This window comes from Pelobates fuscus, chromosome 2 (genome assembly GCF_036172605.1).
Source record: "Pelobates fuscus isolate aPelFus1 chromosome 2, aPelFus1.pri, whole genome shotgun sequence".
Classification (NCBI taxonomy): Eukaryota; Metazoa; Chordata; class Amphibia; order Anura; family Pelobatidae; genus Pelobates; species Pelobates fuscus.
This window is the reverse complement of record NC_086318.1, coordinates 44,758,327-44,780,915: the sequence shown is the minus strand read 5'-3', so window position 1 is coordinate 44,780,915 and position 22,589 is coordinate 44,758,327. Positions and strand designations below refer to the sequence as shown.

At 45.5% G+C, this 22,589-nt stretch overlaps 1 protein-coding gene across 1 annotated transcript in view; it reads right to left on the bottom strand.

Moving 5' to 3' along the window:
- The window catches only part of LDAH (lipid droplet associated hydrolase), a 180,308-nt gene that overhangs the window by 107,613 nt on the left and 50,106 nt on the right, over positions 1 to 22,589 (bottom strand). Inside the window, exon 4 of the mRNA XM_063442120.1 lies at positions 7,049 to 7,183. Within this exon, the coding sequence (XP_063298190.1) occupies positions 7,049 to 7,183 (135 nt within the window). The remainder of the gene's footprint in view (positions 1 to 7,048; positions 7,184 to 22,589) is intronic.

Here is a 22,589-nt window from a genome sequence, read left to right as displayed (position 1 = left end):
AAAGTCTAAGCTCAGCTGTGTTCATTAGCTAATTTGTTTCCTATGGATAATTCTAGGAAAGTTATCTATAATACAAAGTATAGAACATTCGAGATCATACATTGTGCTTATCTTTGCAATAAATATTTTGGATAAGTAGAAAACCTGGCATAGCATTGTGAAAATGTGGTTTGATATAAAATCTAAACTCCAGGCAGCTTAAAACAATGTGTATCTCATAAAATACTTTAATAGCTCACATACAGACTTTTTAATGTAAGAAAATGAATTTTTCAGGGCAAAATAAGGGCAACATAAGAACAATGTTATTATTCGTGCAATAAAGTGACCTTTCAATGAGAGTCTATGAGAACATCTGCATCTTGGGGCAATGCAATAAGAATTGGGGGGTGGGTGGTGGGATTAGTTCTGAACCTTCCACATTATCCATGGGTACCAAGAAAACACAGGTTTTTACCATACTGCTGAAACACTACACCCAAAGACTCATTATACAGCATTATAACCACAACAAGAATTATAGTCAGGACTGGTATTGTGCCTTATTATGTGCTATTTCAAGCAATTGGCAAAAAACTATGCTCTTCTGTCACTTTATATAGCACTATCAAAATTCCGTAGCACTGTACAATGGATGGACTAACAGACACATAACTGTAACCAGACAAATGGACTCACAGGAACAGAGGGGTTGAGGGCCCTGCTCAATGAGCTTACATGCTAGAGGGAGTGGGGTATAGTGACACAAAGGGTATAAGTAGGGGTAATAAAATAGGTTACTAGAAAAGTATTCACTGGGAACTTAGTAGGTTATTTTTTGACAGTTGCAGGAGAGGAGTCATGGGGGGGAGGAAGGGGAATTAAATCCCGCTAACAGTTTAAATGATAATGAAAGCCAAAGGAGCTGGTGAGTTTACCAAGGGAGGCAGTATAGATGGAGAACAGTAGGGCAGTAGGAAACAACTTGTGGGACACCAACAGAGAGAGGTTGAGGAGAAGAGGCAGAGTCAGAGAAAGAAACACTGAAAAAGCACTGGGAGAGGTAGGAGGAGCACCAGGAGAGAGCAGTATATCGTAGACCGAGATTTTGGAGAATGAGAAGAAGCTGTTGATGATCAAAAGTGCCAGAAAGATGAAGGAGAATTAGGGCAGAGTAATGGCGGTGAGATTTAGCAGCGATTAAATAGTTGGATACTTTGGTCACAGCTGTTTCAACAGAGTGACGAGCGTGGAATCCAGACTGAAGCGGGTCAAGCAGAAAGTTGGATTCAAGGAAGTCTGTTAATCTCGCATACACAACTCTCTCAAGGATCTTGGAGGCACACGGCAGTAGCGATATATGGCGGTAGTTGGATGGGGAGTTGGGGTCGAGGTTGGACTTTCTCAGAATCAGCGTTATGGTTGCATGCTGGAAAAGTGAAGGAAATGTGCCGGAGGAATGGGAGAGATTAAAAACTTTAGAGAGAAGAAGAGCAAGAGAGGGAGACAGAGTGCAGATGAGATTTGAGGGAACAGGTAATGGGGCAGGAGGACCGGAGCAGAGCGCAAACCTCTTCTGTTGTAGTAGGTGCGAATGAGCATAGAAAAGTGAGTGGGGTTGGGTGATGTATTGGAAGATGTGTTGGAAGGGGTGGGAGAGAGATTAGAGATCTCTTCCCTGATTGTAGAAATCTTCTCAATGAAGTGAGTTGCAAAGTTTGAGGCGGACAGAGTGGTAGGAGGAGGGGGAGCAACAGGGCGAGGAAGAGCATTAAAAGTGTGAAATAGGCATTTGGGTTGGCGGGACAGTGTGCTTATGAGGGTGTTGCAGAGGAAAGAGACAAAGTGTAGGAGCGCAGCACAAATTTATAGTGGATGAAGTCAGGTGCAGAGTGAGACTTTCTCCAACAGTGTTCAGCAGTTCTGGAACATTTTTGGAGATATTGGGTAAGCTTGAAGTGCCCCGGTTCTAATTGGGAACGCTTGCTACATTTATATGTAGGAGGTGCCATGAGAGGAGAGGAGAGAGTAGAGTTGAAGAGTGAGGTTGCAAGGGAGATTTGAGATAGGTAAAAGGAGAGTTTGGAGTTTGGTTGAGAAATGCTGGAGATTGGAGAGTTGAGGGTGGTGAGATTTAGGTATGGGATATGCCGATGTCAAAGTTCAGCAGATGGTGGTCAGATAAAGGAAATTGAACAATGGAGCGATTAGAGGTTGTACAGAAATTGTTGAAGATGAGGTCAAGAGTGTTTCCTGCTGTGTGAGGTCAAACATACTCACCGCGACATACAGAAAGCCAGACGTGGTCGTCCCAGTAGTGCCCAACAGGGGATTTGAACCGAGGAACTTCGTAGTCCTGGTTTTGCTTCCTACCTCTGAGCCACAGCAGCTTTGTGTATTTTCAAGCTATTCCAGTTCTGTTCTTCCTGACTTGTCTGCAGCAGTGGCGGATGGTCCTTGACATTAGCTGTGCTTCACCTGACCCTGATCAGTTATCAGCAGGGTATATAAACTCAGCCTTCCCTGTGAACTGGGTCAAGTCTTTGTTCCTGTTGTGTGTGTTCCGTACCAGTGTTCCTGTTTATTGATTCTCTGCTTCATATTGACCCCGGGTTCTGACATCGTTTACTCTGACCTCTGGCATCCCTTGACTTCAGCTACTCCTCGTTGTTCCTGTCCTCTGGCATCCTTTGACAATTCTGCTGTTTGAGTCCTTGCCTGCACTGCGACTTGGAACTTCATTCTGCACAGCCCCCGTGCACAGACCCACAGGTCAGGTGAATTCTTACCTGACCACCTTGGCCTGTGGCTATTTGCAAGGGTGAGCAACATATCTGCGCTACAGACTCCAAACCAAGGTAAGACCCTAACAGAATATTACAGAAAACAGACGGGAGGCATCAGGGCAGTTGAGGTTGTTGATCGTGATGTTAAAGTCTCCAAGTATGAGGGAAGGAGTGCTAGAGGAGAGAAAGTGGGGTAGCCAGGAAGAAAAGTGTTCAATGAATATCCTAGGATGACCGGGGGGGGCGATAGATGATGGCAATTCTTAAAGGAGTGGGATTAAATAAGCAGAAGTTAACTTCAAAGGAAGTAAAGGATAGGGCAGGGGCAGGGAGGATAGGCTGAAAGGTATATTGAGGGGAAAGAAGGATTTCTACACTGCCGCCTTTACAGTTGAGTCTGGGAATGTGGGAGAATTGTAGTCCACCGAAACATAAAGAAGTTGGAGCAGCGGTATCAGAAGGGGGCAGTCAGGTCTCAATGAGTGCTAGTAGTGTGAGGGAATTCGAGATGAAGAGGTCGTGTATGGATGTTGATTTAATATTGCTACAGATGGAACAGGCGTTACAGAGTGCACAGTGAATGCTGGTAGAGGAGGAGAAACTGCAGGGTATTTGGATGAGGTTTGTGTGGTTTCTAGTTGTTTTAGTGTGAGCAGACGAGGTGAAGGGCCCTGGGTTGGGAGAGACATCACCAGCTCCTAGGAGTAGAGATACGGACAGGAGATGTGAATGGGTTTTATATGGGTGGGGTCTAGGATTAGATTGGGTGGGAGCAGGAGAGAAAGAATAGAGAAATGAGTGCAGGGCATGAGATGAGAGAAGGGGGGAGTGTAGCAGAGATGGATTAATGTGGATGTGATTGTGTTGTTGAGGGAAGTGGGTGTAAGGAGATATTTTGATGCTGAGGGAGAGGAGAGAAAAGGAAAAGAGGAGAAGAAGAGCATTGCTCAGATGAGTAAGTACTTTGAGAACGCAGAGTGGGCAGAAGTAAGGAGAATGAGGACTGAGTGTTAGGGGTTAAGGGAGTGTAGGAGTGTTCTGAATGCAGGTAGTGTTTTATCCCCCCTGGGGCCTAATTATCTAAAATTGTATGTGAGATTCTATCTATAAATGGAATAAAGAGCTTGGGATGGTGAGGGGAGGGGTGGGCGGGCAACTGAGGACTCTTCTGGTTTCCAGCAGGGAACTTTTAACTCAGACTGTGGAAGACAGAGATGATAGGGTCAAAAAGGGCTGCGATAAAGCTATGGAATGGAGATGCACAGAGGAGGTGAGCAATGGTCAAGCAAGCCATTTGGGTGGGTATCAAAATAAGGGGGGGATGCAGAAATAAATAATAGAGAAAGTCTTTAGAGATAAGCAGATAGGTGAATAACATTTAAGTTACCAAGCCAACAATGTTAAGTGGGGCTGGAAACAACTAGCATTAGCATGCAGGGCAAGACAAAGTAAAATATATATCTTTACATAAACAAGTACACATACACACCCACAACTGTAGCTATATATATATATGGTATGAGGTGTGTAGATGAAAACAAACCAGAAATAGTAACAAATTAAAAAATAAATAAAAGTGTATATAATTGATGTGTGATATATATGTTTTCTAAAGGGGTTACGAGATTGGAAGGATGTGCTGTTTAGTGTTTGCACCTGTCATTTCCATAGAATGGATGTTGTGTTGGAGACTATCTATAAATGAGGACATGAGCTTAAGTCTTTCCAAATCCCAGTCTGAACACAATCACCGGCTGTAACCATTGGGGCAGTTTAGTTTGACACTCACTGCCTCCCGATGCTGTTACAATGGATACTATACTTTTCAATTTTCTGGGGCCAGGCTTAGCCATGATTGTCATAGGCTTCTTTCAGAAAGCTTATTAACTCGAGGCTGAATTATTCTCGTAATAGTTTATTAAAACGCCAGATTTTCAGCAAGCTTGGGAAGCTGATTTCTATACCATGCTTAACGAGTATAGACTTTTCATTTGTTGCAAACTTTTTTTATATATCATCTAAAACATTCCCATTAATCTTCACTTTGCATGAAATTAGGCAAGATTTATTAAGCCCTTAAGAACCACATCACGTTCTATGGCGCCATGCATTAAAAGTACCAGCAGGGTTAAATCCCTACTGGTACCAATGAGCCCAAGGTATTATTGGGTCCCCTTTGTTTAATGGGGCCAAAGTTAGTAGCCCCCGACCAACAGATGAGCTCTCAAAATTTGTGCTGCATATAGCCCTTTAAATCTCTGTAGATAAGCAATTGCGCTCAACTGCGGTAATTTTGTATCTGCCCACACGATTAGAGAAACCCCCAAGTTCTGGTGAGATTTTCCTGGATGCCCCTCTGGCTAATTATTGGTGCTGCACTTTGCCAGCTGCCCAGCACAAATCATTGTGTGCAAAATCTGCAGCATTAGAGTGAGTTCTCCCTCTCAGGTTGCAATCAGACAGTATGGAGTACTCAGAGAACACTCTGAACTGTGCGGATTAGGACTCCCTCTGCTGATGTCAGTACTGATGCCAGCAGAGGGAATCCCTTTGAGGTGGGATTAGGAGCAGGGTTAAGATTTGTGAGAGTAGGGTAGGGGTATTGTTAGGACTATGGTTATGATTAAAGTTTGGATTATGGGTAGGATTATGAATGGGTAGAGTTATGGTTAGGGTTATTGTTCGGATTAGGGGTTGGAGCAAAGTCAAGATATACATGTGGAATATCATTGTACTCGAGAACAGTAGCAGAATACAGAGATGGGATGTTTACAGTAGTGTGACATGCGTGGTCTATGAATTTCCCCCAAATAAATCACGAGTGAATACATAATACCATAGTGTTCCTTTAAATGTAAGCCTGAGAAACAAACGTGTTTTTCCCCCCACATTTTTTTAAATTATATTCTTATTAAATAGTGTTATGAATACATATAGGGTGTCAAAAGAAATCACTATTTCTCTGTGGCGAAACCAACCTCGCCACTATGAGCTGGAGAAGCCTGGTTGCTCGCCTGCTTCCTTTGGACTATGGACCAGACTTTAAAAAGCTTTATTTTACCTGCAGAAAGGCATATTCGTGCCTTTCAGCCGGGGTGTTCGGTAGATTCCAGCTACCGAACAAACTACCGTATGAGGGACCACCTAGGAGATGGAGTGTGCCGTCAATTAACCGCCCAGAAGCTGCGGTTAACCGCAGCTTAATTGATGAACGCTGGGTGGCCTTTGTTCGTTTGCCGACCACGAGGTAGCGGCCATTTTAATCGTGCAAAAGACCAGCGGTGTTCGGCGAGGATTCTATGGAACTATAAACGGACACTTAATTGCACGAACACCGCTGAGCCGTCTGTCGCCTGGGTCCTAATCGTACAAGGTTAACCGAACACTGGAATTCGGTATTTCTATGGGAATTGTAGTAACCCAGATAGCTATACCATGGAGCCTATTTGTGTGATTAAAAACTTTGGCTCCATGGCGATTAAACTGTATTCGTGTAGTCTGGGTGCCATTCACCTAATAATGTGCACCCAGACCTGAGCTATCTGGGGATATGTAACATGTCTGTGTTGGGTGGAATAAAAGTGACTTTATATATTTTAAAGCATAATACTGTATTTAGATCCCCACATGTGTAATGGAGTCTTGTCTTTGTCCTGAGAGATAATTGGATTACCTCTACAATTATCTCCAGGGCAGAAGGGAGGAAACCAGGATGCATTGTGGGAATGTTTACTGCTGTGTGTCTGTAATTGGTTTATGTCTGTCCTTTGTTACAGTCTTCCATTTGGTCCCCTAGGGGAGTGTCCACCAGGTGGGAGACCTGCATAAATACTGGGCAGGTAGCCCTGAGTAAATGAGTTGCTGTTTAACCCTGAAGCTGGAGTGTGTCTCTTTCTTGGGGGGAAGGGGACTGTATGCCGACTGCCAGGAGTGTAAGCTGTCCATATTGCTTTTCCTGTTCGGCTGCTTCCAGGGTTCGTGTGTCTGCTGTTCGAGAGTTGGTGAATTCGTGCAGTTTGGGAGTTCGGGAAGTTGGTGCTTATGGTAGCTGCTGGTCTATGGAAAAGGGGATTATCGCCTAAACGCATTTTTCCCCTTTTCTGCTGAAACGGTCCGTTACATTCTCTTTTAAAAATTAGATATAATATGTATGGATTCAGTTACACAGAAAGGGTGACATTGTAGCAGAATGAACACATGGTGAAAGTGTCAAAAAGACTTTGGTCACATCTCAAGAGAGCCTTGGGTTAAATATACAGTTTGTATTTATGTGTATAGCATACCGTTCGTCATGTCCATGCCTTTAGGGGGTGAGCAGTGTCCTGCATGGCTAATAGCCCACACTGGGTATTTCTCATTAAAGCCACGGTACAATGATTCCATAAAGGTCCTGTAATAGCCGACAATGCCAGGGTTGCCTACAAAATAGATGCGTTTTATTTTTTTGAATAGTACAGATTAATCAAGGCACAGTTTTATACAGAAATATATATACATAGTTTTTTAGAACATGAGTTTATTCTGAAACAACTGTTATTGTTATCAAATAGAGGCTAGGGAACAAAACTAATTGCTGAACCACTGTAGTGACCTTTTGACAACAGAACACCAGTGTGTGATGAGTATCACCAATGTCAATGGGGTCCATGGAGAATTTGCAAGGAAATTGCAGATTTTAGGCTAAATACCTGAATTGTAAAAATTCTCCAGCTCAGGTATTTCCATCCAATATTTTCAATGCTCTTTGAATTCCAATTTAGTAAATAATAATCAGTGAGTTTAACTTGTCTGCTCCTTCCAACACAACAATGGTTGATAAAGATGCAAAAGAGGTCATTTGTTAACCAGCTACATCAAAACGGGGATTAAGGGCCGAACTCAGTTAAAAAGGGAATTAGGGCAAACTGCAGTAAAACTTTGTGAAAAATATTGGAATATACACAGTTACAACATTTAATTATAAAAGGAGAATTAATTTCCTTGAGACAAAACCATGACTGCCCTTTTTGACAAAATGTGTAGATTGGAACTGTACCTAAATTACGTAAACTACAAAATCAACAACTATGTATCAGAACAAATTTAAATAGCACACTGACCGCAGTCTGTCCTTTCATATATCTAGGTATGTTGCTAGACCCCAATCTATCCTTTGGCCTTCACATTGAAAAAATAGCTTAAAAACTTAATCCAAAAGTAGGTGCCCTGTACAGAAACAAATCCTGGCTAAGCCCTACAGTAAGGAAACAGTGCAGCAAATGCTAATGCCGGTCATTGATTATGGGGATTTAGTGTATGCACCCGCACCACAAACCCACCTTAATAAACTTAATACATTGTAGAATTCGCTCTGCCACTTTGTACTAGAATGTAATTGCTTTACCCACCACTGTGACATGTTAAAAGAGCTAAACTGGCTGTCGCTGGAATCCCGACGCACTCTTCATCTTTCCAGCCTTGTGCATGAGAGCATTTCTGGGAAGCTCCCACCCTACCTGAATAGAATGCTCTCACCGGCTGTTCCCACCTCCTATAACCTCCGATCAAGTACTAGCACGATATTTAGCATACTGCAATACAAAAATAAAGTTACATAGCATCACAATTATGGAATAACTTCAGGGACACAGTCAAATCTTCATTCAATCTAAAATATTTTAAGAGATCTATGGCAATACACCTCAGCACAGAACGCACCTGTCATGGTTGAATATATTTATTACCTGTTATGTATGAAAGTTATATATGTGTGTATATGTATAGTTTGTATATTTTATTTTTGTAATATTGTATCCTATTGTAACAATGCAATGCTTTGTGGACCCAGGACATACTTAAAAACAAGAGAAATCTCAATGTATCCTTCCTTGTAAAATATCTTATAAATAAAAAAATAAATTTATTAATCAAATTATAGAACAAAAACAAGTCTGCAAATAAACTTATGTATCAAATATAGGTATAACGGATATATATATTATACACTCTCTCTCTCTCTCTCTCTCTCTCATGGGAAAACGAAAGTACACCCTCTTTGAATTCTAGGGTTCCTTAGCTAGCTTTCCAATTAGGCAAATATAACCTCAGATAAACACAACACATGACATATTACACTGAATTATAATTGATTTAAGAAATATAAAGCCAAAATTAAGAAGCCATGTGCAAAAACCAAGTACACTTATGATTCAATAGCTTGTAGAACCACCTTTAGCAGCAATAACATGAAGTAATTGGTTTCTGTATGACTTTATCAGTCTCTCACATTGTTGTGGAGGAATTTTGGCCCACCCTTCTTTACAGTGTGGTTTCAGTTCATTGAGGTTTGCTGACATTTGTTCATGCACTGCTCTTTTAACCCCTTAAGGACCAAACTTCTGGAATAAAAGGGAATCATGACATGTCACACATGTCATGTGTCCTTAAGGGGTTAAAGGACCACTATAGTGCCAGGAAAACATACTTGCTTTCCTAGCTCTATAGGGTCCTTGGGTCCCCCTCACTCACCGGGCTCTAGGGTAAGGAAGGGGGTAATCCCCTACCTTTTTTCAAGCTCCGGGCTCCCTCAGTGCTGGGGACTCTCCCCCTCCTTTCCCCGTCATCGGCTGAATGCGCATGCGCGGCATGAGCCGTGATCGCATTCAGCCTATCTCATAGGAAAGCATTCTCAATGCTTTCCTATGGACACTGGCGTCTTCTCACTGTGAAAATCACAGTGAGAAGCGCGGAAGTGCCTCTAGTGGCTGTCAATGAGACAGCCACTAGAGGCTGAATTAACCCTGTTCTCTGAAACTGCTATGTTTACAGCAGAAAGGGTTAATCCTAGATGGACCTGGCACCCAGACCACTTCATTAAGCTGAAGTGGTCTGGGTGCCTATAGTGGTCCTTTAAGGTCGTGCCACAGCATTTCAATTGAGTTGGGGTCTGCACTTTGACTGGGCCATTGTAAAACCTTGATCTTTTCTTTTTGATCCATTCTGTTGTAGATTTGCTGGCGGGCTATGGATCATTGTCCTGTTGCATGACGTAATTTCGGTCAAGCTGTAGCCGTCAGACAGATGGCCTCACATTTTACTCTAGAATACTTTGGTATACAGAGGAGTTAATGGTCGACTCAATGACTGCAAGGTTTTTAGGTCCTGTGGCTGCAAAACAAGCCCAAATCATCACTCCTACATCACCACGCTTGACAGTTGGTATAAGGTGCTTGTGTTTGGTTCTTGCCAAATGTAGCACTGTGCATTGTGAAGGATTACCCCATAACTCATACTAATTCTTTTTTTAATGCTACAATTCCCTTTGAACTCATTGTTTCGGTAACCAAACGAGGACCACCCCAACAGTTCATTAGAATGTTAGAACCCTCCGTTAACAAGTGCGAAACCACAAGGGAAAAAATGAATGAATGCTCTCCTGGGTGACATTTTGTATCTCGAACGCAGGCAGCGGTACCTGGTCGTCGAGTGCATGGAGCTGATTTCGGGAAGGCTTTCCTGCGAACACCGTTGAAGACAGAACTGCTGCCTGTTCAACCTCCTGACCACTCATACGGACGGTGTTCTGTAGATACAACACTTGAAATCATTTGTATATTGTGTGTGGTTTTCATATAGGAATCCTCTTACTCAGACCGGCCATTGCCACTTATTCTCTGGAACTATTTTAGGCTTCAACCTCGTGGTCGGCTGGTCAAAAGTTTACCCTAGTGGCAGTCCCAAACCACCGAACTGATCTCAGTGCTTTTTATTTTTTTTTTTTAGACAATCTTTATTTTTTATTTTTCATGTTAAGTTAGATACATGTGATCAATAGCTGTGTACAGAACAGCAAAGTCGGTAAGCATGCTTACAAATGTAGAACTCAGTCATCAATAAACAATTGGTTATAAACAGACTGCTTGTCATTTTGGTTAGCAATAATAAACATGTGGGTTCAAACAGAGTCAACGATTCTTGAAGGTAAAACAGTATATATTGCTGTGATAGGTAGTGCATGAATGTGTCTCTTCACCTGCATGAACCTGCCGGGTCCCAATCGGGGATATCTAACGGTTTTCAGGCAACTTAGGGTCCCATATGTGTGTGTATACACTTCTGCGTGTAGTCTTATTTTGTCGTGCATTGGCTCCCTGTTTACCCTAGATGATTGCTGGATTTTCCCTATCATCCGTGTAACCCTCAACCTGAATATTATCGAGCACTTATCTTAGCAGCCATTGCTGGGAACACTTCTCGGGTAAGTAGGGTTAATGTTAGTCCATAGTTCTATTTTAGGCAGGCCGCCTGTTTACGCGGGTAAGAGCCCGGTGTGCTAATGCCTGCACTGTCAATAAGTACTGTGGGTGAGCATATAACTGGAGATCTGTTTGCCTGTCATACCATACTGTCAGTCTGAGGCGTGAACCCGTTGGTTACCGGTCCAGGTAGTCAGGTGGTGCTGTGCTATACAGGTGACCTGATGTCTTCTGATCTCATTGCCCTGCCTGGTCTTTTACGTCTTAAACGTGTACAGGTCAATAAGTCCCTATTACGGGTCTGTCCGAGTCAGTCGTTGGGGGGTATCGTCCGTCGTCCAGTCCTGGGGGGGGGGGTGGGATGGGAGGTGTTGGGGTGGGGGGTATCCAGCTAGTTTAGCTTTGTACGTGGTGGCTCGCTATGGCCCTCTGAGGAGTCCCTTGGGGATTGGTGGCCCCGTTGGCTAGATATGCCTCCCATGGATACCAGGTCAGTGCACACTGCTCTTGTCTACCATAGAGGTCTGCCGTTAGAGATTCCATTGAGTGGATTTCTTCTACCTTTGTCACCCACTGCTGGAGAGTAGGCGCCCCCCTCTGTTTCCACAATGCTGGGATAAGGGCCTTAGCTGCGTTAAGTAGTGGCAACGTTAAGGATTTCTTATAAATCTTAATGGGTGTGGGAGTGTGGTGTAACAGCATCGTTAGGGGGTCTAGGGGAATCCCTGCCCCTGTGATTCTGTTTATTTCTACCTTGACTCTCTCCCAATATGTGGTGATCTTTGGACATGTCCACCATATGTGAATGAAGGTGCCTCTATGTGTGCCGCATCTCCAACAGGTGTCCGGGATGTTGTCGTTCATGCGATGTAATATGTCCGGGGTTCTATACCAGCGGGTTAAAATTTTGTAATTTAGCTCTTGGTACTTTAAGCTGATGGAGCATTTATGAGTGAGGGTGTAGATTTTGTCCCAGTCCTGTGGGGTGAGGGCTTCCCCCGTATCTGTCTCCCAGTGGTCCTTAAATTTGAGCACTACGTCTCCACTGGTCTGGGCCATGAGTATGGTGTATATGGTAGAGATACCCCTGTGTACATGTATTCTGTGTACGAATAGGTGTTCAAAGCTGGTTAGGGGTCTGAGTAGATGCCCTCGGCCCGGCAAAGAAAGAAAGTATGACTTTATTTGGTGATACCTGAATCGTTCGAGTATCGTTGGTGGTCTATCGGGGCATATCTCGGCGAGTGGTTTAAGTCCTCTCGTGCCGATCCATTGGTGTAGGTACATCCAGTCTGCCTGTCGGAGACCAGCCATGTCCCGTTGGGATAAGGCGCCCGCCAGGTCCGGGTTATGAGTGATGGGGATTAAAGGGCTAGGAGAGGTGGTGAGCCTAAGTTTGTAGCGCACAGCTGTCCACACTCTGATCGAAGCGTCGATTAGAGGGTTGTTGGTGTGTAAGTCTGAATATGTGGAGGTGTGCAACCATAGCCTGGAGGGAATTCTCCTGTCCGTTTGTCCCAGCTCTAGCGCCACCCATTGCTTTGAGGGGTGTTGTACGTGCCAGTCCGTCAGTCTGTGTAGATGTGAGGCGCGGTAGTATGTCTCTATGGAGGGCAAACCTGTGCCTCCCATCCGCTTTGGCAGTTCCAGGGTGGATTTTTTTGTCCGGGTTTGGCGGGATTTCCAAACGAATTGGCGTATAGCGGTCGATACGGAGCTAATAAAGGCCCTGGGCACGGTGATCGGTACTGTTTGGAATAGGTAAAGTAGCCTGGGCAACACGTTCATTTTGACCGCATTGATTCGCCCAAACCAGGATATATAGTACGGGGACCATTTCTTAAAGTCTGCTAACAATGAGTTTAGTAGTGGGTGGTAGTTATGAAGGTATAGTTGGGATGGGTCTTTGGGCAGCCAAATTCCCAAGTATTTCAGTTTGGTGTCACACCATTTGAATCGGTATTGGGAGTACAGATGGGGTGGGGGGCCGGTTGGGGGCGGGAGGTGGAGGGCCTCTGATTTGTCCGTATTGAGCTTAAGGTTTGAAAGCGCTCCGAACTCCCGAAATGCTGTGAGAAGATTTGGTAGTGAGACCAGTGGTTGAGTGAGAAAAAACAGCATATCATCTGCATATGCCGCTACTCTGTATTCATGGTGACCATGGAGAAAGCCGGAGATTCCCCCGTTCCGTCTGACCGCCCCCAGGAATGGTTCCAGGGAGAGGGCAAACAGGAGGGGGGATAGCGGGCATCCCTGTCGGGTGCCATTCCTGATTTGGAAAGGGGCGGACAGAGCCCCGTTAATGCGGATCCTCGCCGTGGGACTAGTGTACAGGGAGAGCATCCAGGACAGCATGTTGGGGCCAAACCCCATATGTGTGAGGGTGCTCCCCAGGTACGACCAGTCCACCCGGTCAAAGGCCTTTTCAGCATCTGTCAATAGTAGTAGGAGTTCCCTGCGATGTGTCTGAGCTAGGTGTAGAATGTTCAGTGCCTTAATCGTGTTGTCCCTCCCTTCCCTGCCCGGAATGAACCCAACCTGGTCTGTGTGTGAGGTAGGGGAGGTGTCTTGCGACTCTCAGAGCTATGGCTTTTGCAAACAACTTCAAGTCTGCATTCAGGAGCGATATGGGGCGATAGCTCGCGCAGTTCGCCGGGTCCTTTCCCTCTTTAGGTATCACGGTAACTATGGCCGCTAGAGTGTCAGTGGGGAAACGGCCCCCTTCCAATATGGAGTTGAGGCCACGTAAAAGATGCGGAAGCAAGATATCCCTGAATGTACGTAGGTACAGCAGAGGTAGGCCATCTGGGCCTGGGGCTTTATGGGCTTTGGAGAGTTTTAAGGCCGCTGCCAGCTCCTCCGTTGTGAGGGGTCGTTCCAGATCATCCCGCATGTCAGCGGTTAGCTTTTTATCTATGTTCCGTTCTAAGAACTCAGTGATCTGCCGGGAGCGCCGCGCTCGTGCCGCGTCTGAGGTGGTTTGGGGGATATTGTACAATTCCGTATAGTAGTCTACGAACGCTCACTGAATTCCGTCAGGTAGACGGGTTTCAGCCCCGTTCCTGGGTTTAATTTTATGAATGTGGCTCGCCATCCTCCGGTCTCGAAGCTGTCGAGCCAGTAGCCTCCCGTTCTTATTAGAGTGTTCAAAAAAGAACCGGGCCGATTTTCTAATTGTGCGCAGGAGTCCCTGGGCTAGTATGTCCCTTCTCTGTCTTCGGAGTGCAGTCAGTCGGAGGAACGTGTCCTCGTCCTGATTCTGCTTGTGTGTTTGCTCCAGGTTAGCAATTTGTCCGTTCAGCGTGGTAAGTTGTCGTGCGTTGTCTTTTTTCCGCTGTGTGCAGACCTTAATGTAATGTCCCCGTACGACACATTTGTGTGCTTCCCATACTGTCAGCGGTTGTACGTCTTGGGTCGTGTTGGTGTCGAAATATTGTGTCAGTGTTTGTCTGACCGGGTCTGTGTCCCCCAGGTGTAGGAGCATGTTCTCATTTAGCTTCCATTGCCTCTCTGCTGGTTTGTATAATGGGGATTGGATCTGAACCGTGATCGGGGCATGATCCGACCCTGCTATCGGGCCTATGCTTGCCTTGCGTAGCAGTGGCAGGGCTTCCTGTGCCATAAAGATATAGTCAATCCGGCTATATCGCCGGTGCACCGCCGAGTAGTAGGAATAGTCCCTACCATCTGGGTTTGCCGCCCTCCAGCAGTCCACTAGCCCACTCCTTGTCAGTGCTTTCCCTGCAGCGCGTATGCAATGACCTGGTATCGAACTTTCCCCTCTAGAGGTGTCTAGTCTAGTGTCTAGCGGAGTGTTTAGATCCCCTGCCAGAATTAAAAGTCCCTCCCTAAACTTATCTAGCTTTGCGAGCGTTTTAGTCAGAAAGACGTGTTGGTTGCGGTTAGGGGCATACAGGCATGCGAATGTGTAAGGGTGTTGCGCTATTGTCCCTTTGAGAAACAGGTATCTACCCCCCGGGTCGGGTCGCTGCTCAGTGCATATGAAAGGGACAGTATGTGAGAATAGGATCGCCACACCAGCTTTTTTGTCGTCTGGGTGGTTTGCATAGTATCCCGTGGGGTACCTCCCGTTCTTTAGGGTGGGAGCCTCCGCTCCCCTGAGATGCGTTTCCTGCAGAAACGCGACCGAGACACGCTCCGACCATAGGGTTCGGAGTATTTGGGATCGTTTCTCGGGCACGTTCAAGCCTCTAACGTTGTTTGACCATATATTGAGTGGCGCCGGTTCGTATTTGGAACCCATCACTGTCTGCGTGAGGGGTAGGGGTTGGGTACGTCAATGTTCAGGGGGGTAGGATATGGGGGGGGAAGGGGCGTGTGGTCGGTTCGGTGTCAAGGGGGGGTGTCAGTCTGTGTGGTAGGTAACAAGTACTCGCCTCGGAGTCCGTCGCCCCCCGGTGTCTAGTCCCCTCGGGGTGTGTCACCAGAGTAGCTTCCGAGTATTTACACAGTGCGAGTCAGTCACTGGGGGTACGTGAATCGTCCGTTCAGGGGTCAACCGTGGTGTATGTCACCCTGCTCACTAGGCTCCCAGACCACTAGTCAAGGTTATTAGGAATTGTCCCTATCAGTTCGGAGGTCGTGCGTGGGGGTGTGACCCGTACTCCGTCCAGGTGCCCCTCCAGACCCCGGGGACCTTTTAGTGTGCAGTCAGTTGGCATTCAGGCTCTGTGGCCCCCACAAGGACCAGATATCACCCCGGGCTCCCGCTCCAGCCCACCCTCCCCCAACCAGTGAGTGTCGATGAGCGACTTGCCCATTCGTGGAGGTGTGTGTGCGGACAAATGTGGCGTGGAACTTATAAACATCATAAACAGTATTAACAGTAAAGCAGTACATGATAGTCCATAACATGCAACTTTCCCTTCTCCCCCCACCCCAAGGGCCACATCCCTCCCACTTCCCCGAATTTCAACAGGCTATGAGCTGGGCTATGTTGCCTGCGAGCACGCCAGCCCTCATGGGATTAGGCAAGGTGCGGAGCAAGGGCCCTCCAGAAGTGGAAGGGATTAACTGGGAGTTTGACATGGGGATCGTCTCGAGCTACCGGCCCTTGCTGTCCACTGGGGCTAATCTCTCATCTCAGCCACTCAAAGGGGGGTTCCAGCTGTTATTGGGCTTGAGTCACGTAAGACACAGGGGATTACTTCCCCTAAGCTTCCCCGGGAGACCCATGTTCCCACCAAAGCCCCCCGCCCCAATTGCGTGGCTCCCCACTGTCTCAGTGTCCTGCAATTCTGGTTAGCTCCAAAACATTAGGGGTCCAAGGTAAGGGAACAAGTACATACCCAGTGAAGTAGTAGCTGCTTCGGGTCAGTCTGCAATTCGCTGCATAGGTAGGCTGTCACTCGAGGTAGTCCCTAGGGGGGGGGCAAGGCTGTCAGTCTCGGTGCGTTGGTGTTTCTAGGCCAAGACTTGGGTGTAGAGCCGGGAAGTCGGGCCGTTAGCAGGCGCCCCATACTGCCGAGTCCAGGGCCCCAAGGCATGTCATTCCTCATGGCTGTCCGGTCCGCCCCGGCGAAATCCAGCACCTGTGAGGCCGGTACCCGGTCTTTCTCTCGGTGTGTTCGGGCGTGGTGGTTGTCTCTCGAGGATCCAGTTCGACACTGTCACTGCTGGGAGGCTTGCGGCCCGTAAGAAGCGCGGGACGTCCGCCGGCCAGCGTACGATATGCCACGTGTTGCCCACCTTAGCCTGTAAACTGAAGGGGAATCCCCATTTGTATTGTATCCGCCGGTCCCTAAGCATGGATGTTAGCGGGCGCAGCGCCCTCCTTGCTTCCAGCGTGAGCACTGAGAGATCCTGATACAGGGAGATTTGGGCCTCCATGTAGGTGAGGTTTTGCCGACTCCTTGCCTCTCTCATGATTTCGTCCTTCAATGAGTAGGAGAGCATGTAGCAGATGACATCTCTTGGCGGGCCTTCTGTGGACGCAGGGCGTAGAGCTCTGTGAGCGCGCTCTATGCCAAAGTCCGCCGGGGCCCTATCACCCAGTATCAAGGTGAACAGGCCTTGTAGGACCTCCGGCAGTGCCTCCCCGGAGGACTCAGGGAGCCCACGTATGCGGATGTTGTTTCTGCGTCCGCGGTTATCCAGGTCCTCCAAGTTCCTCCTTAGTTCCAGCAAGACATTGCCCTGTCTGGTAGTGGCTATTTCAGTGGCTTGATGGTGCTGTAAATTTTGGGCTCTGTCCGCCTCTAGCTCTTCCACCCTGCGTTCTAGGGCTGTCAGGTCTCTCCTAACCTCCATGACCTCTTCTCTGATCGCCGTCCGTATTTCAGCCAGTAATTCCGTTTTGTCCGTCCTGGACATCATGTTTGCAGATATAGTAGCTAAGTCTGCTGCAATTTGAGTGAGGGATTCCTCTCTGGCCGGGCTGATTGTGGGGCTGTCAGAGTTGCGCCTTTCTGGTGAGGCCGGCACCATTTTGGTCGCGGCCTGGTGCGCCCGCGAGTCCCTCGGAGTTCCGAGGTACCCGTCCATGGGTCCTGCGGTTCGGCTCGGCGAACCCGATTGCGAGGGGCCCGGGGTGTGTAGCCTTCTAGTTTTGCCCATCCTGGGTCAATTCTGGCTTGTGGATCGGTGCTGTAGTGAGCTGGGGCCACGGAGCTGCGGTTAGATGCGTCCTACTCCATGCCCGGTCAGGCCACGCCCCCCCTCAGTGCTTTTTAGATATGTTAGGCACTCAGATCGAGGGATGTGACTCTCGAGGGGGTTCCATGTATTTTGGGGGTACTTTTGGGGTGTTAAAGAATTGTTATATTCTGTACCTGGGACATAATTGAGTTTGTAAGTTTCTTGACTATCTCTCAGGCATAGGGGAGGAGTTTACTGTGTGCATAAATTGTGAGTGTTTGCTTGCATTAAACAGATATACTCCCAACATTCAGTCTCTGCTAATGTGTGGGGGGAATGCTACACTGGCTATAATTATTGACACAACTGGTTGGAGCTAGTTTACACTGGGAAAGGGAGTCCGTGGCGGCGATATACTGGCGGTCTGCCTCATGCATTATGGTCAAACATCTCCATCTGTCCAATTGACATTGTTTCAGAAGTCTTGTGGTTTGTTCAGATGCAACTTTGCAAACCTAAGCCGTGCTGCCATGCTCTTTTAACCCCTTAAGGACCAAACTTCTGGAATAAAATGGAATCATGACGTGTCACACGAGAAGAAGAGAGAAGAAGCTTTTTCCTGGCAATCTTTCCAAACAAACCATACTTGTTCAGCTTTTTTCTAATTGTACTGTCATGAACTTTAACATTTAACATGCTAACTGAGGCCTGTAGTGAAAATGGTAATAACCTTTATTAAACTAAAATCAAGCAAAGAAAATATACCGTATATGTAATAGGTATAAAGCTTACCCTGGATAGAAACACCATAGAAAGTTGGGTTAGTGAAAATCACATAAAGGTGAGGAATTAAAAACCTGGGGATATGTTCCTTAATCTCATAGAAAATGATATATATATTGTATGTGCACATACGTATAAAGTCCACTAAAATAAATAGTAGTAAGACCTCTAAAAAGGACCAAGTTAGACTATAGGGACATCCAATATGTGGACCAATATATAAGAGAAACGGAACATAAGTACAGACTGCTCCATACAAAAGGTGAAAATTAAATAAACCAAGTCGCGCTAAAACTGTAAAATCCGTAAGTAATATATATAGCTGGGATCGTGGTACCTAGCAATAGTAGAAATGCCGATATGGTACTGGAGTTAAACTGTGGTCATTATAAATAGTGTCTCAATAGAGTATATCAAGATAGCTCACTGGGGGAAAATAAATTCACAAAGAAGCACAAACGGTGTAGAGCTATGTAGCCGACCCTGCTGTACAGACTCTCTGGGAGGCTATATGTCTCGTTTGGCAATATAAACTATAGGGGAAATCCAATAGTGATATATCCCCTAGTGTGAGACTAAAAGATACATAAAATCCACAGCGGTATATAACCTTAAATCAAAAAAGCCCCCTCCGAAATTAGTAACTTTAAAGAAAAGGAGACAATATCCTAGGAAACCCTGGGCTTACTATCTAGCCCACAGGCAGGCCATAGATACTAAACTGCTGCTTCAAGGCAGCCTAATAAATCCCTATAAGCTTATGTAAGCACATACTTGGAAAAAAAATAAAAAAAAAATAATGAAAGCGGACATCCGTCAAACCCAGGTAAAGAGTAGAAAAGAAATGCTTAGTAAAGTAAATGTGTGGATTTTATGTATCTTTTAGTCTCACACTAGGGGATATATCACTATTGGATTTTCCCTATAGTTTATATTGCCAAACGAGACATATGGCCTCCCAGAGAGTCTGCTACATCGCTCTACACCGTTTGTGCTTCTTTGTGAATTTATTTTCCACCAGTGAGTTATCTTGATATACTCTATTGAGACACTATTTATAATGACCACAGTTTAACTCCAGTACCATATCGGCATTCCTACTATCGCTAGGTACCACGATCCCAGCTATATATATTACTTACGGATTTTACCGTTTTAGCGTGACTTGGTTTATTTAATTTTCATCTTTTGTATGGAGCAGTCTGTACTTATGTTCCGTTTCTCTTATATATTGGTCCACATATCGGATGTCCCTATAGTCTAACTTGGTCCTCTTTAGAGGCCTTACTACTATTTATTTTAGCGGACTTTATACGTATGTGTATATACAATATATATACATCACTTTCTATGAGATTAAGGAACATATCCCCAGGTTTTTAATTCCTCACCTTTATGTGATTTTCACTAACACAACTTTCTATGGTGTTTCTATCCAGGGTAAGCTTTATACCTATTATATATATTTTCTTTGCTTAATTTTAGTTTAATAAAGGTTATTACCATTTTCTTTGTTACGTTTACTTTAGGAGGTAATCTCCTAGAGTGAGATTGAAACCCGTTCACTTTTGAGTGAGTGGTTTTTTTCTATCCCACTCTTTCAGTTGGTAGTTATTTACTTGTTGTGGGGTTAAGCCCCCATGTTACCTCTTGTAACCTACTTTGGGGTTCTGACGTTGGCTAGTCCAACATCACCACTCCTATCTCATATCTATTGAGGCCTGTAGTGTCGGAGATGTAACTCTTGGGTGTTTTTCTCTATTTCTCTGAGCATTGCAAGGTCTGAATCTGCTGGAAAGTCCACTCCTGGCAAGATTGGTAACTGTCTGGAATATTTTCCACTTCTGCATAATCTTTCTCACTGTAGAATCATGGACGTTAGATTGTTCGGAAATAGCCTTATAACCCTTCCCAGTTTGATGGGCAACAACAATTGCTTCTCAAAGATCATTGCTGATAGCTTCCTTGGCATTTTGTTAACACACACCTGGATGCTCCACACCAGCAAACGTTAGCTTTTATAGCTGATGATCAATTAATCAAGGGCATTTGATTAGCAGCACCCATGGAAACAGTACGGGTGGACTTAATTTTTCACATATGGCTTCTCCATTTTAGCTTTATTTTTGTTAAAGGAACACTATAGGGTTAGAAATACAAATGTGTATTCCTGACCCTATAGTGTTAAAAACACTATTTAACATTCTGGCCCCATTTTACCTTAAATAAGTAGAAAACTTACTTTTATTCCAGTGCCGCATTGGGTCTGCTGCCATTATCCCCGCCTTCACCAGAATTGATGATCTCAGACAATCCAATGCTTTCCCATAGGAAAGCATTGAGAGGCTATCGTGCATGTGCTGCAAAACGAAGCACTGTGCCAATCAGCAGCTCTTCAAAGAGATACATTGACTCAATGCATCTCTATGGGGAAAATTTAGCTTCTCCATGCAGAGGATGGAGTCTCTGAACATCAGTTCTGCATTCTGAAAAGGCATGTTTACATTAAAAAGCCTGCACATACTGACTATACTCACCAGAACAACTACATTAAAGGACCACTATAGGCACCCAGACCACTTTAGCTTAATGAAGTGGTCTGGGTGCCAGGTCCATCCAGGATTAACCTTGCAGCTGTAAACATAGCAGTTTCAGAGAAACTGCTATGTTTACAAATGGGTTAATCCAGCCTCTAGTGGCTGTCTCATTGACTGCCGCTAGAGGCACTTCTCACTGTGATTTTTTACAGTGAGAAGATGCCAGCGTCCATAGGAAAGCATTGAGAATGCTTTCCTATGAGACTGTCTGAATGCGCGTGGCTCTTGCTGCGCATGCGCATTCAGCCGATGACGGCAGAAGGAGATTCCCCAGCGCCGAGGGAGCCTGGCGCTGGAAAAAGGTGAGTGTTTAACTCCTTCCTCACCCTAAAGCCTGGCGGGAGGGGGACGCTGAGGGTGGGGGCACCCTCAGGGCACTATAGTGCCAGGGAAAGAGAGTTTGTTTTCCTGGCACTATAGTGGTCCTTTAAGCTGTAGTTATTCAGGTGGCTATAGTGTCCCGTTAAATAAATCATGACACAGTGTAATATGTCATGTATTGTTGTTCATCTGAGGCTGTATTTACCTAATTATAAAACCTGATAAGGAATAAATTATTATTATATCCTGATATGTAAAACTCTAGAATTCAAAGAGTGTACTTTCCTTTTTCCAGGACTATATTTTTATTTATTTTTTATTAACGGATTATTTATGGATATTATATATGTATGTTATATATTTTTTAACGCTAGTGGACACTGGAATAACAAACTATGGGAATAACTCCAATAGCTGTGGGGAAACAAGAGAAAAAAAAAACGCAAAACAGTCTACAGAAAAATAGATGAGACATCAACAGGAACACCAGGAAAAAGACTGAGATAATCCAAAGGAAGCCTGTAAAATAAAAGATTAACAGGCCACCAGAGGAGAGAACAGTAACTATGCACCTGAGCCTAAAAACAAAAGGCAAAAGAAAATGAAGGCAGAGTATCCAGGTAAAATTCAGGGCAGCAGGGGCAAATCTCAGGGCAGGGTTACGGATAGTAGATCCCACGGTCCCAAGGGGAGCACCAGGGAACCACTTTGGCACAGAGCCATATCCTGACACTTTCCAAAGAAGAAAGGCTGAACTGTTTTAGAGCAGGAAGTAAACAAACCCAGGTAAGCCAAAAATAAATTACTTACATTAAGAAATCATATTGAAAATAAGGGGTCGGTTGGTATTCCCACATATGGTGAGGTGCGGGGTAAGCTGGGTTTCAATGGGGGGTGAGAGGAGGATCGAGTGCCCTTGATGTTTCAGGAGGAGGGGGTTGGATTCCTGTGTATTCCCCCGTGCCCCCACCCCCAGTGAGTGTGTGATGTGGTATTCGTTTGTAGACCCCGGGAGCCATATGGTTTGGGTCGTCCCACCCAGTGCGGCTCTCCTTCCTTCACCTTTGAGTTTAGCTATTCCCACCGCAGTCATATAATTTAGAGGGCCCTTCCCCCTTGCCATCAGCGGGATAGCGTACTAGCATTCAGGAGTGATCGGTGTTGGTGCAATCCCGCTGTGCCCAAGATTAGTAGTATGTACAATGACCCCTTGGAGTGGCCGAAGATGTTCGTAGTGTATGTCAACGGCCTTGTGTCGGGGCTTTCAGGTGTGTGAGGCCCTTACTTACGAT